The sequence below is a fragment of the Mirounga leonina genome, unplaced genomic scaffold (assembly GCF_011800145.1).
Source record: "Mirounga leonina isolate KUSES-001 unplaced genomic scaffold, KU_Mleo_1.0 Mir_125, whole genome shotgun sequence".
NCBI classification, from domain to species: Eukaryota; Metazoa; Chordata; class Mammalia; order Carnivora; family Phocidae; genus Mirounga; species Mirounga leonina.
The window spans coordinates 22,303,722-22,319,699 of NW_023270305.1; the positions used below are offsets into that span (position 1 = coordinate 22,303,722).

At 36.0% G+C, this 15,978-nt stretch overlaps 1 protein-coding gene across 2 annotated transcripts in view; it reads right to left on the reverse strand.

The window, feature by feature from the left end:
- Positions 1–3,940: 3,940 nt before the first annotated feature.
- STRN (striatin) overlaps positions 3,941–15,978 on the reverse strand; it is an 89,796-nt gene continuing 77,758 nt past the window's right edge. For both annotated transcript variants that reach the window (XM_035000908.1, XM_035000909.1), the window contains 5 exons: positions 13,220–13,387; positions 11,424–11,564; positions 7,003–7,107; positions 5,776–5,862; positions 3,941–5,669 (listed from right to left, as the gene is read on the reverse strand). In XM_035000908.1, the coding sequence (XP_034856799.1) occupies positions 5,500–5,669; positions 5,776–5,862; positions 7,003–7,107; positions 11,424–11,564; positions 13,220–13,387 (671 nt within the window). In that variant the 3' untranslated portion in view covers positions 3,941–5,499. The remainder of the gene's footprint in view (positions 5,670–5,775; positions 5,863–7,002; positions 7,108–11,423; positions 11,565–13,219; positions 13,388–15,978) is intronic.

Consider the following 15,978-nt stretch of genomic DNA (forward strand, 5'->3'; position numbering starts at 1 on the left):
TCCAGGGCTCACCAGTTGGGGGGTGGGGAATTGGGTGTGTGGAGAAAAGGAGTTACTTAGGAAACTGAACTGATGATGCCCTGAAGTCAGCTCTAGTAAACTGAAGTTGAGAAGACATAAAGTAACCAGTAGATTTCAGGATTACAAAGAAGTGGTTCCTCCTAAAAACATATTAGATCATATAGTTGGAATGGGTGTGGGGGATATCTCTTAATTTGGATTGAAAAAAAGTTTGTGGAGAGGGGGGTTGTATTTGTTTCTCACAAGAGGCAAACTTCAGCCAAACAATGAGAAGAAAGTAGGGCGGGAGGTATGTGGTAGACTGAAGGCTTTCTGACTGCTGATAATACCGAATTTAGCAGATCTGTACCAGTCAACTAAAATACCATTCTCTGAGACATTATCAGAAAGGAGCTAACAACCAGGGAAAAATCATTCTACTTTAACAAGGCACTCACTGGTTCACAGCCTGTTAAAAATCCAGGCAGACATTAAAGTTAATCTAAATTAAAATGAACTTTCTAATTTGCATCAGAGGGATGACAAGCACATGTGGTCCCAGTTAAATAAAATCTAAGCTTGACTAGCAAAGATGCAGAAAATTCTGACCCCTAAGTACCACTTTAGGAATACTGCTAGAATAAACAAGTGGAATCTAGGGATCTCTGTTTGGCCTAAATTTGTGGGGGGGTTTTTGTTGGTTTTTTTTTTTAAGATTAAGAACAAAAACAAATATGGAACAAAAGCAAAAACAAAATTGATGCAATCCGGTAAATACTTTGTCAATCTGGTGTCCCTGACACTGACATGGAGGTCCAGCTGGATGATGGATATGGCCAATTAAAAAACTTTCAGTGCTGAAAGTAAAAATGATTAAAATCATTTACCAATGGCCTGGCCTTTGTTTTTAAAGATGGACATGTTTTCTGGACCTTCCCTTAAAAGAAACTTCTGGAATTGATACATTTCACAAAAATAGACATATAATTTTTTTCAGCTACTACTTTTGTACAACCTGAATCCCAGTGTCAAACACAAAGTACTACAATTATATAAATAACTACACAAATAACATAGTAACAAAGGCAACTTCTAAGTAAATAAAAGTAATGATTATGTACTTAATAGCCTTGAAATAGTCAAAGAATAAAGTAAGCTGAAAAAAACTGTACTTAGAGCTCTTTTTCCATGTAAATTCAGTAAGTTTGGCTCTTGGTTGAAAATATCACAGACATATACTAACCAGAGATTAACTATATCCACTCACTATCAACCTTGATGATAAATTTTAAGTTCTTTCAAAGGAAAACCAAAACTCTTAAGTCTTTCAATCTGATTTGTGACATTTTAGTTCAATATAACTTAAATGACAAAGCCTGAGAAAAGCACCAACATCGATTTTTAAATTGCATCCAATCATCATTTTCAGATGTCAAAGATTTGCTTTAGTTAAAATGGCAGCAATGACAAAGAGGTAGATATGAAAGATGTCATTTAAACACTATTCTTAGGTGGTATTTTAACTAGTTCAGGTGTTTAAAAATAATTTTTACTAGTTGAATCTTCATCACATAAGAATTTCATGACATGCTCTTGTGAAGGAGGGAAATATATGAAGTCCTAAAAAAGAGGGCCTTTAAAAATCACATTTTAAAAAAATTAATTTACTTAGCCAACATTTAAGAGAGCCCATCATTTTGGTGAACCAATAATTTCTCCTTTTACCTGAACTTGACTATAGTGAAAGAATAGTTATTTTTCCTCTCTATTGAAATTTCTAGGAATTCACATTCAAAATCCTTGGAAATACATGTGGTGCTCAGAAGAGCACAAAGACAACGCATGAAATGTCCCCTGAAATCCTAGAAGTTGAGCAGATACATTGAAGACATTGATGGTCACAAATCAGGACCGTCACAGATTGGCAAGCAAACACACACACACACACACTCTCTCTCTCTCTCTCTCTCTCTCTCACAGCCCCCACCCCCCACCCCCCCAACTCAATCCTCATCCTCACTGTAAGGCTGCATTTGTATTTTATTTTAAAGGCACCTCTCATTCTCTAGCTATTGCCTTCTTGATGATATCTGTTTTGTTAAAAATCCTGAATGTTCAATGGAAATAGTTCAGTACTGAGAATGGAATATTTTTCAATTCACATTTGAATAGCCAGGTTTTCTTACATTCAGATTTTAATAAACTAGAATGACAGTCTTTAAAACAAGCATGCTAGCCTATAATGAATATAATATATACAGTAATTTGAACATTTAGAACTATATATTATACTGCAGAAGCAAACAGCACAACACTCATCATACTCATCATTAACTGCGGTGTATACTACTTCTAAAAACAAAAATACAAAACAGTAAAATGCACCTATGGTTTATATATATATATATATACACACACACACACACACACACATACATATATATGTATATATATATAGTCTATATATATTATATATATTCTTACAATATATATAATATATATTTATAAAATATACATACATTTTAGACATTTTCAAATAAATCTTTATCATTATCTCCAAAAGAAATTTATAGCAAGAATACTGAAGGAATGAAAGATAAACAAAAAATTTTTCACAAAGTTCATTATCAGTGATGCAGCATAATTTCCCCCCTTTTAGTCATAACTAAAATGATTATAAAAGCTAAATACTTTGCATAACTAATTATCTGTTTAATGGCAAAAATTGCTAAACTTGTTCAATAGAAAAATACTGAAGGTCATTATATCACTTATGTTAAATATCTGTCTAGGGTTCGAGTAGCAAATGAGCTCCATATGACATCTGGGTTTTGAGAAGGGTGCTGCAAGCTCCCAGAGATGTATCCACAGCATATGAAAATAGGGCAGGGGACCCACATCTCCTGCTGATTTTCATACTATCCCAATATATTTCACCCAAAATATTTACAAACCAAGCACTATGAAAGCATTTCAATGACTGTTTGAATCTTGAATTTGTTCATATTGTGGATGTTCATTAAATTTTCTGTAGGCTGGGGGGGGGGAATCAGACGCATGTCTATGCTTCTATCTGGTTGGAAGACAGCTTTGGCTCATTTCTGGGCTGAGATCACACAGTGCTAGTGGAGAAAAATCTCTGTTTCTGTGTACAGTTTCCAATGGCACGCACTGGCTTGCTAAAGAACTTTCAACAGTTCCAACATTTGCACTACAGTCTACCTTTCTCATGGTCATTTTCCACTCACTAACAGAAAAATTTCAACCATGAGGTATAAAATGCAGGGGAAGAGAATGTCTTGGTTTTGAGAATTTTCAGTGGCATAAGTAAAGCAGGCACTGAAGACCTTGAGAGGTAATTAAAGCAGTAACTGGTAGAACAATAGCTTAATCTGTCATAAATATGCCAAGTAAGGGCACCTGACTGGAATTTTCCAGTATCCCTCTATAAATGTTAGGTCAGCAACACCATTTTTTCACTCATTGAAGAACCAAAAGAGGAATGCACCAAACAAAATGTGTAATTCTATATCTGCATGGGAATAATATAAATGTTCACCTGGTAGCTCAAGTCCAGGTCAATTCATTTGATTATACAAAGGAGTCCCCTGAGCCCACTGTTAACCAAAGCACAGATGAAATGAAAAGGTAGCTGAGTCAAAATACTAAAGCATATCTGTATATCAATCAGGCAAACCTAGCACACATCTTTAAAGAAAATCTGCCTGTATACTTCAAAACTCTGAGAGGCAGAAAACAGAAATTTTAAAGAAAAATTGTCAATTACTATCCATATCACCGCCAGAATACGTTTTCAAGGAGTAGATATACATATCATCAGAGGTGTCATTGTTATGACAATGGATTATGTGGGGAGAGGAATGTAGTAATTTTATTAAAAGATTAAAATATTTGTGGATATGTATTTTTAAAATCTGAGAACTATCATACATACATTTTGCTGAAACGTTGGGCATTAGTAATTTATTTTTAATTTCTAATTGGTCTCTGACATTTGGGGCAAACAAGAGAGTGTGAAGACAGGTGAGACAGTTGTAGGGATGAGGTACTATACATTAGGTCCAAAGAGTGGGGTCATGGGGAATACCAAGAGCTGGCCACATGTGGGTCACAGGCTAGGTGAGCTCAGGGAAGCCTGGTCCTTTATGACAGTTTTCCCCAGAAACGATATCGATACACTGTCTATTAAAACATGCTATGTATTCCAATTAAAGAATGGAGGAGGGGTAGGGGCAGGGAAAGAGAAAAAGAACTCTTTAGCCAAGGTTATGCACTGAACTCTTCCATCCAGATTTCCAGGGGGGCTCCCATTCTTGGATATATTAATGGAGGACTTCTGGGGTACAAAATAGTTGGCTTTACTGCAAAAGGAGGTATCTGACATTAACCAAACCCTTTGGGCTGTTAAAACATAATAATTACAAACTGTTTTGGTAGATGTCAGATAATTTGAATGTGAGAGACAAAGAAAGAGCAAGAGGTCATCTGAAGCATGGTATGTGGGTTGTGACAAATGAGTACTCACAGATAACTTCCGTCTTTTCAAACCACTGAAAGGTAAGATTTCATTGATATGAGATAACCACTCTGATACTATAAATATCACATGAATAAAGTGAATTTTTAAAATTAACAGAAATTATTATAAAGATATGCCCTGCTTGCCCTTAAAAATAAACAGAATCTCAAACCTGAATAAGTTAAATCCTTTAGTAAAAGCAGACTCTATCAACTATTCATAATGGTGACTCTTTTTGACAGCTAAACTTTACAATGGTACCAAATCTATTTTCAAAAATGTAATACAATATAGAAATCTGCTTACAAACTAAATATTTGTTTAGTATTTCTGAATAATAATATATTTAACATATTATTGCATTTCCTTTTTTTTCCCCCTTAATAGGTAAAACGCTTTGCCAGGTGCTTTATGTGCACAGATGAAAGGAGAGCTAAATTAAAAACTCATTTGAACACTGCCTGGTCATTATGCACATAGGGGTTAGTACAGTAGATACGGTCAAGATTACTGTTTTGACTACCTAATGTATTTAACAAGATTTCTCAGGGGAGAACTAGGTCTAAATTTCTGTTCTTCTTCTACTCATTCCCAGTCATCAAGCTTTTTAATTATCCCTTATAGCATGCCCTATTTACTCAACAGGGACAAGCCAAACTTACGTTCGCTCAGGCCTGCCTAGCGAATTAGAACAACCTCAGAAATAAAAGCTCCTATTTGGGGGAAAATTTGAAACAGTTTTCAGGCTCACAGATTCAGCTGAGCTTGCAGCAACCTGAACAAACCTTAGTTTTAGAAAACAGTATACGAATTGCAAAACTATACTTTAACAAATGTTCTCTGTGCTCCTTCAGCAGAACAAAAGGGCAGGATAGGCTGATTCTTGCCCTGGTCTTCTGTATCTCTTTTGTGCAGTTGATTATTTATAAAGAGCTAGAAGGTGAAGATGATGCATTGTGTCATACAAAGACTTTAGCCAGTGCATCAGCCCCAGCACTGGCTATATAGCATTTGGATGGGTGGAAAGCTACATCATGAATGGATTCTTCAAACTTTTTCCGATGAGCTGTAAACTCTTGGATACACGTTTTACTTTCTAGGTTCCATAAACGTATTGAACAGTCATGACCTGCATCAAAAGAAAAGGAAAAAAAAAGAAAAGAAATTGAAAGGAAACATTACATTAACATGAAACTAATAAGGATAAATAAATAATCCATAGTTGATGTACTTACTCCCAGACATCAAGTACAAGCCATTAGGATCAACTGCTAGACTTGTAACAGCTTCTAGGTGGGCTACCATGGAGTGGATGAGTTTGCCTTTGGAAAAAAGAGATTGTTACTTTTTATTAATGGCCTTCCTCATCCCTGATTATACACCAGCTCCCTTGTTACACTGATTTCTCCAGTCACCCCTCTCTGTGTACCTACTGCATCAATAGCTTTTCCCCTAACAGCTAAAACAATGTGTCTCCCTCCCCATTCCAGCCACGGTAATGATGAAAAACAAAAGCTCAAATTTCAGATTATATTTTTGTCTTTCAAATAACAACATAAAAGTCAGTCATTTCTACACAAATATTCCTTTAAGTCATGTTCATTAACCAAGACTCAGACATTATTAATCAGCTACTTTGTATCCTTTAGCTATAGGCAAATTATATGGGTTGTGAGAACAGAAGAGACTGAGACAAAGACAAAGGAACGGAGAGAAAACCTGGCCACAATTTTGGTGGAAACAACACATAGAAAGGGATTAAAATATTAAATTACTCATCACTCACAGCTAAGCAAAGTCAGCAAAAATCAATAGCAGATACTCAGGTAAATATGGCTGCTAATATGGAGTGTTTTTCTCCCAACACAGCTCCTCAGGATTTTCCTTTAGTGAAATGCAATTCAATATAAAAATGGGAAAGCCCACATATCCTAATTCAAATCAATCAGGACCAGACAGTCAATATTATAATACAGAAAAGAGTAGTCCATGAAAAATTGACTCAATAAACCAAATGACTCAGGGTTTCCATCTCTAACACTAAGGCTATTCAAACACTGAACAATTTTAAACAAAATATAATGATCATATGTCTCTACTTCCAACATGTTTCTACTTTTCCCCAATATATTCACAGCAAGAGATCAGTTTTATTGCTATTTGAATGACCTTTTCATTGTGTCCGTAGTCATAACCTTGTCTAGTATCTACTAGTATTAAATAAACCAAGATGATTCTATATGCTACCATGAAGACTAGTTCTTAGCAGATCTATACAGAATGAACAGAAACTGAGCTGGGAGAGTATCTCTTTTCATGCCTACTCCTGGACTATATTACCACTAAGAAACACCCAAATCAGGATACTTATGGTGGCGTTTGTTTGTGGGTTGTTTTTTTTTTTTTTTGGTTTGGGGGGATTTTTTTGCTTTATCACTGATCACTTTGTAATAAACACTTACCTGTATTGTTATCATAGAATTTGATGTGCCTGTCTTCATGAGCAGTGATGCTGATGGGAAGAGTGGGATGGCTGATGACTCTATTTATTTGGCAAGAAGAGTTGGCTGCAAAAAAAAAAAAGCAATAAGTTAGTCAAAGCTACTATTTCTTCACACAAGAGAACTGAATACTCACCTAAGAGACTAAAAAGTAAATGATGTGACTTTAATTTGTCGTTAGTTCATTTATTATGTGACTATTCATAATTTCAATGTTAGGAAAGAAGAACTGCTGAGCAATACCATACTGACAAATCCAGAGGTACGTACAAATGAGAATTTTCTTTTCCACCTAAAATCAATGGGTGCCTCCCAAGGCTTAGCCTAGGGTCACTAACATTTCTCATTCTCTGACGACTTGCGATACTTCTGCTGCTTTAATAAAGTTCCATCATTATTTACATGTAGACGATACCTAAATTTATTTATTTTTTATTATGTTATGTTAATCACCATACATTACATCATTAGTTTTTGATGTAGTGCTCCATGATTCGTTGTTTGCGTATAACACCCAGTGCTCCATTCAGTACGTGCCCTCTTTAATACCCATCAACAGGTTAACCCATCCCCCCACCCCCTCCCCTCTAGAACTCTCAGGTTTGTTTCTCAGAGTCCATAGCCTCTCATGGTTCATCTCCCCCTCCAATTTCCCCCCTTCATTCTTCCCTTCCTGCTATCTTCTTCTTTTTTTTTTTTTTTAACATATAATGTATTATTTGTTTCAGAGGTACAGGTCTGTGATTCAACAGTCTTACTCAATTCACAGTGATACCTAAATTTAAATCTCCAGTCTTTCTAGATACAGAGCTCTTTGTCACATGTTTATCACCTGAAGACAAATATGACAAAGGGAGCTTCTGAGCTCTTTAATCTCTTTCTCATCATAATAGAAATGGTCATCGGGCCACGTGGGTGGCTCAGTTGGTTAAGTATCCGACTCTTGATTTTGGCTCAGGTCATGATCTCAGGGTTGTGAGATCAAGCCCCGTGTCAGGCTCAGTGCTCAGCAAGGAGTCTGCTTAAGATTCTCTCTCTCCTCCTCCCTCTGCCCCGCCCCCCAACTTGCACACACACATGCACGTGCATGCTCTCTCTCTAAAATAAAGAAATAAAATCTTTAAAATAGAAACGATCCTCATTTGACAGTCTACCATGTTTGGAATCTTAAAATAGTCAGCATCCTATTATGTGCACTATATAGTAACTTTCAGAGAATTTCAATTATATGCACAATGAGACAGGCAGGCCACATGTCATTAGGTCCATACCACAGTGCATGAACCAAGGTCTAGAAAAAATTGTGACTCCCTCAAAATCATGTGACAAAGCCAGTACCAGCCTCTATCCTAACGAGATGGTTCATGCAAATCACAAAGCTGCCAAAAATGGTACCTAAACTATCAGAAGTAATTCTAAAAGTCTTTTATCAAAAGGAAGTCAATCATTAAAAGCCTTTTAATTAGAGAGTTTTGTTAAGACACTTTATTTTTCTTTTAAAGGAAAAAAATCTATATATATAAAGGTAATACTAACTTAAGATATGTCAAAGTTAAAAAAAATCATGTTATGGTCCAGGATGCTCTTCTTATAAAGTCCATTACTGGGACATCTGACAAGTTTGAATATAAACAATAACTTAGACAACAGCATAGTGTCACTGTTAAATTTCCTGATTTTGATAATATGCTATGTCAGAGAATGTCCTTGTTCTTAGGAATTACATGCTAAAGGATCTAGGGGTATAAGGCTATGATGTCTCTTTACGTGGTTCAGAATTTAAAATTATACACATATACAGTGATAAAGCAAATGTCACAAATGTGGCAAATGCTAAAAAATGGTGAATCTGGGTGAAGGGTAGCTAGTTTTTGTACTATTTTTGAAACTTTCTGCACATTTGAAATTATTTCAAAAAAGTTAAAATTTTTTCTAATCTCAGAATAGTTATTATGAATTTAAATTCAAACAGAAAATGTAAATATAGGTAAAAATAGCTGTAACATTAGTGTACTCTATTAGATTTTCTTGTGTTCCTAAAAATATGACATCTTAAAAACTGAAGATAGTCTTTTTCCAGTGTTAAGGGCAAGGGACCACCAGCGTGTTATCTAAGAATAAAACAAAAAGTCACTTGACCATGTGAAGTAAGCTCTGGGTCAGTTATACTTGATTTAATGGTCCTAAGCAAAGAATTTAGTTTCAAAACTCAGCATACAGATTTTTTTTTCCCCCTCTGGAGATAAAACACCATGAACAATATCCTCTGTAGGATCTAGCAGGAAAGTAACAACAGAAAAGAAATACTTCAAGTAAAATATCTCATGTATTCTGAGAGAGAGGTTTCTGAGAATAGCTTCAATTGTATTGAGATCCAGGAAATAATTATGATAGAAATCAAATGATGGAAGCAGGCAGAAGAGTTTTTATACAGTAATACCTTCAAGGAAGTTCTCCACTTAATGGTAAATCAGACAAGTAAGCAAAATGCAAAGAACACTAGAAATCACTTGAAGGCCTACCAACCACCATTCTAACAATGAATCTAAATCTTCCAAGTATTCATTATTCAGCTTGCAACTTAGAAATGATTTACTTTTCACTGGATCGACAAGTACTCAATTACCTGCTTCAACTACCTTTGACTTTTTCAGTCAAATCACCATTGACATTAAAGTTTATTCTGATTTTTAAAACAAAAATCCTTTATCCTCTTAAATTCTTTTTTTTTTTTTAAGATTTTATTTGTGGGAGAAAGAGAGAGGGAGAGCACAAGCAGGGAGAGTGGCAGGCAGAGGAAGAAGCAGGCTTCCTGCTGAGCAAGGAGCCCAACGTGGGACTCGATCCCAGGACCCCGGGATCATGACCTGAGCCAAAGGCAGACACTTAACCAACTGAGCCACCCAGGCACCCCCAATTTACTTTCACCTTGAAACGTGTTTTTGGTCAGAACTTTCATTTAAAAAAACATCTGCTAAATTCCAGAAAAGAAGAACATAGTCAAATATAAACAGGTAGGGGTAGTCATGGTAGAAAGGAATAAAAAGACTGTATTACACAACTCTAAAGTAATAAAATTGATAATTTAGGAAATGTCAGTACATATTATTATAATTCAAAATAATTATCACTTATTCCAATAATGCTGCCTTTGTTCAAAACATTTTTGGCAGTTTTCTTCAGAAAATGCTTCCAGTATCAGGCAAAAAGTTGACACACTTAAGGAAAAAAATGGGATTGCCAGACTTGACATCTTATTAATTTAGAGCAGTCATTAAAAATCAATATTTACCACTCAGGACATTCAAAGAATTGACCACAAAATCTGAAGGTAATTCCAAAAATGTTCACATCTTTCTTAGTTTTATATTGTTTTCTATATTTTACTACTGTAAGCTTTAGGTCATATATTTAAAAATGAGTTTAAGTTTACTGAGAGCCTATGTTTCTTGGCACAAAAAGAATTCTTTTTTCTATTCCATAATCTCAGTTTTTATTTTTTTGCCTCTCTCTTTTATATCCAAATAGTTCAAAACTCTCTTCATGTCTACTTCCCAAACAATTCTCACAGGACCTCAGAAAAGAACAAAGGACAACAGACTGGGAAGAGAAAATGAAGAAAGCCAAAATGGAATGAGGGAATTTTTTAAGAGAAAATGAGTAGAGGCTTCCCTCTACGAAGGAGAGAGAGAGAGAAAGACACACAGAAAGACACACACAGACACACAGATGCATACATGCACGCCAGGGTAAGTCTTTTTAAAGCAAGTTCTCAGACTAAAACAATAGTATATGCATACACAGTTTTCTTTATCAATTGCATCCTAAACTATCACTGTCTGAAGCCTAAAGATAGAAAGCAATGGTTAAAAAGCCAAAACCACTAAAATTCTGTAGTATCTTCTTCACAATCTGAGAAATTATTTCCTGACTTTCTGTATCCAATAAGAAGCTTCATATTTGAGATTCTGAGAGGCACAACTTGATCTACATTCTCATCAGGCTGTGTCAAATTACATTATTAATGCAAAATTGTTTTAAAAATGAAATCATGAGAAATGAAAAAGACTTTGTATTCAGAATAAATATTATTGTGTTCAAACAGAATTGAAAACTAATCAGTTGGTATAAAATAAAATTTGACTCCTCTTTGGAAGTCAAATGATATTCCAAACAGTATAGTTATAAATGTGCATAAACTTAACCCAAAGTCTTAAAAATCAATCGTAAGTCATTATATCCTTCTAAGTTACTGTGTTCTGTGATTTAAAAGGCAGAACTCTTTATAATAACAAGTATTTTTTGTAGCTGACTCTGGTAGTTATAATTTTGATAAAGCTTAAAAATTTTATCCAAAGACTATTTAAAGTTGGTATACATACTTGAATCTAGGTTGGATTCTAAAGTGAGAATGCGCTGTTGCGTTTCCATGTTAAAGATGCTTGTATATCCTTTGCTGAATGATGCTACCATATGGCTTGGGTCACTGCTCACTAGATCCACAGAGGCAGGGATTCCTAATTCTAAGAGAGTCAGAACATAGTCAGAGAATGGTGATTAGAGGGTCTACTTGAAAATGTCCTCATAAAATAGCAAAACAAACAGTCACAAGATTTCCTTAAGAATTGAAGAAGACTCAACATTAGAATAAAAATTAACTCATAGCCATTCAGTGGACATTATTTGTTACTTTTAGCCCTTATTTTGTTATTCTTACCTGTTCAGCAAGTCTTCTACCTGTTACTCAGCTAAAATATTCAAAGAATGCAGGCCTTTACTCAGAAAATAAATGGAAAACATGTATGGACTATAAGTTTTGTTGCTTCCACCTAACCGGAGGCTTAAACTGGCATGGTGGGAATTCTTTACTTTAAAAGCCCATCTCTTACTAGGAATTTTAATTCATCAAAAATATGGAATTAAAAAAGTAAAATTTCAAATTATTATTATTTTATGTAGAGTCATACAAATATAGATGCAGGCAACTCATCAAAACCCAGACACAAGTTATGACAGCTCAAAAATAAAGAAGGTATTTTTATCTATCACCTAGAATAGGGTAAAACTTGGTTAAACTTGGGAGTGTACTTACAAACAGAATAGAACGATACGTATGAATATAATCTTATCTTTTGATTTGGCTCAAAATCTAAAGTAAGCAAACAGTTCAAGAATGTGTATCTTACAGAAGAAGATAGATTAATGGCTAATGAGCACAGACAAAAAGTGCTCAAAATAATTAGCCACCAAACTAATGCAAATTAAAACCATAATGAAACACTGCTACAAACTCACCAGCATGGCTAAAACTAAACAGACTGACAACACCAGGTGTTAATAATTAAGGATGTAAAGCAACTGGAATTCTCATACATTGTTGTCAGTGGTGTGAAATGGCACAACCACTTTGGAAAAGCTTGGCAATTTCACATAAAGTTAAATACACAATACCACTTCTAACGCCCAGCAACTCTACTTCTAGCTCTTTATTAGCTCATAAAAAATACATGAATGTTCACAGCAGCTTTGATCGTAATAGTCAAAAACTGAAAACAACCCACATGTCCATCAAGAGGTAAATAAACACATACACTGATTTAATGAAATATTGGGAAGGACACAAAGAAACTTTGAAGAGGTGAAAGAAATGTTCTAGATCTTGATAGGTGCAAAAGTTACGTATTTTCAAACTCAACGGAACGTATCCTTAATACCTGGTTTTTACTGTATATAACTTATATCTCGATTTTGAAAAAACATTTTAACGTGTGCTCTTTCACCAAATACTGTGCTTTTAAAAATCATTAAGCTGGAAATTCAAGCAAATATACTTCCATTGCTTAAAAACACCCCTTCAGATTAAATTTAAACTAACAGTTTGTAGAATCGTTTATTCATTTGCTTGTTGTTACAATAAGACATCTTAAAAAGATTCATTAGAGGGGTGCCTGGGTGGCTCAGTTGGTTGAGCGACTGCCTTCGGCTCAGGTCATGATCCTGGAGTCCCTGGATCGAGTCCCGCATCGGGCTCCCTGCTCGGCAGGGAGTCTGCTTCTCCCTCTGACCCTCCTCCCTCTCATGCTCTCTGTCTCTCATTCTCTCTGTCTCAAATAAATAAATAAAATCTTTAAAAAAAAAAAAAAAAGATTCATTAGAGTAACTTTTAAAAAGCCTGTACCTTGATTATCGTTAAATACACTTAGGGCTGGAGCAACCTCAGTTGTATTCCATAAACGGAGAGTGCCGTCTGCTGAGCACGACAACAAGCGCTGATGGGCTGCACTGTAAGCCAAGCCCCAGACGGCATCGGTGTGGCCGAGGAGAGGGCCTCTTAACACAGAAGGATCTATACAAAACAGCAAGAATGCAAAATCAAGAGAAAATAAACAAATCCTAACGGTACTTAGATCTCAGAGAAACTAAATATACAGACAAAAGCGCCTGAGAACAGTATAAAACATGCTTCCTAGCTTCTGTTATTTTTCTGAAATGCTGCAGTAACTAAAAAGAGGCCTGGAAATATGCAAATGTAGAGTCTAGAGTTTATAAATTAAAGTTTTTAAGTATATATTTCTCTCCTTAAGAAAATTAGGTATTTCCCTCTCCCCTCCCTTTTTTCTTTCCACTTGTCTAGATTTTTTAAAAAAGCATGTTAACACACATCATTTGAATTTTATCCACCTTCAGAGAAGCCACAACTCTTCCCTGAGGAAGTGAACAGAGATCCCTTCCTCCCCTGGCTCCTTCGGGGCACTTCTCCCCCTGGGCCCCCATACTAGGGATGGTAGTTATTCCCAGGAGCAACGGGCCTCTGCTATTCCGAGTGGACAGGAACGGAGACCTAGAGGAACCCCCAAACCCTGCAGCAGCAATAACTGACATGTGAATGATGTGCATGAAAGGGAGGGAGGAAAGAGGAAGGGGGATCACTCAGCAGCACCATTTCATAATACAAGTCAAACTGGAAACTTTCCTTATTCCTCCGCGCAGAGACTCTATGAAGCAGTACTCTCAAGATGGCTCACACGTGTTGAGTTTAAAATGCCAGTAACGTTATCTGTCCTCTACCTTCTCTCTGTCATTCCATAAAATATTTATTGGAGACACAATGTGTCAGGGACTATGCTAGGTGCTGGCGCCACCCAGATAATTAAGACACAATACTATCCTGGTCTCAAAAGACATGTAGGTAAGTATAATAATGGTGACAGAGACACCAGTTTCCATGCAGGGTAACTGGGTGAGTGAAAGCCTCCCCGAGAGATGACACCTGAAGCATACAGGTGGCGGCCAAACACTAGAGGGAAGCCACCGCTGGCACAAGGACAGAAAGCATGACATGTCAGGGAATTTATGAGCTTATTCAGCCTTATCCAAGTGTGGAGTTTGAGGCAGGAAGCAGAGGAGAGGAGGGTAGCTAGTCTAAGGTGGGATTTCTACAACATATTAAGGTACTTGGAAATTATTCCGAAGGCAAAATGAACCACTGAAGGGTTTTCCAGGAGCAGCTGGGTAAAGTACGTATTTAGTAAGGTAACCTTCACTGTAGTGTAGAAGACAGATTGGAGAGAATGAAGATGAAGGCAGAGGGACTGCTTCAGTAGACTGGGAGAGTGATGATGTAGACCCAAGAGAGGGCAGTGGTAAAAGGGGCAAAGCAGAAGGGGTAAATCCAAGAAAGAGTTAGGGGGTAATATCAAAAAGACGAGGTAATTAATAAGGTGTGGATAGTAAACAGAACAAGGCAACAAGGATAACTCTTAGGTTTCTAGTTTGGGTAATTTTGGTGGTGCCACCATCTAATAAAGAATATATGGGAGAAGAAACACAAAACTGATTCGAATTTATGGGCAATGAGATGGCCACTTTGAAAGGTTCTGTAGGCTTAAAGAAGAGATTTATGAGTCAACAGCATGTAAAACCATAGAAGTAGATTCAGTTTACAAAAAAATATGTGTACAAAGCAAAGAATGAATAGGGTCTGGACCTTGATAAATGCCAGTATCTAAGGTGGGAAAAATAAAAGTTCATGAAGGCTAGGAAACAAATTGTCACAGACTTAAGTGTCAAAAAAAGCCAATAGCAGACAAATTTCAAAAAGGATGGAGTGGTCTACAGTTTCAGAGAGCCAATACATCTAGTAAAACAAGGACTGTAAAATACCCCTTGGATCAGCCAATTGGGTAGTCACTGACAATCTTGTTATATTTAAGTGGGATAGCCAGAAGACAGAATGCAGATGGATGATGCACAGGAAAAGGACACGGAATTAGTAACTCCTGTGTTTTCTAGTCATTACCACCAAAGAGACACAGATGGTAAAGGAAAGAGAGACTAAACTAAGACACCAGAAAGGAAAATGGAGTCAAGAAAAGGCTTTCCCTTGCTCAGGATCGGAGTTACCTATATTTACTTACATGCTGAAGGGATGGAAAGAGAGAAAAGAGGGCAAGGTTTAAGATAAGAATGAGAAAGAGCAAGAGTGGGAGAGAATCAAATGCAATCTCAAAAGAAACGAGAGAATGAGGTCAAGAGCAAAAGGGGAAGGGTGGGTTGGCTTGAGACAGAATGAAGACAACTGATCCTCTTGATAGAGAGATAAAGGAAGTAAGGAAAAACATGGAGAGGGTTTACCTTTCACAAAATATATGTTAAATGCTTATTAAATAAATGTTGGGAAAAATTTTTGTTCATTGATTTTCTTCTCTTTACTTAGGTTTGTAATAAAATTAATCTAAAGTGAAAATGAAAATAAATGTGGTTTTAGGACAAATATGACACTCCACACCATTCTAGAATTTAACAAAGAACATAAAAGGAAACCAAAATAGTTAATTCCTCAATAGTTTTTGCAAAAGAATTTATGGTAACATCTAGTGATAGATTATAATGTGGATTTATGTTTCATTATACTATTCCCAAGACTAAAAGGGCACT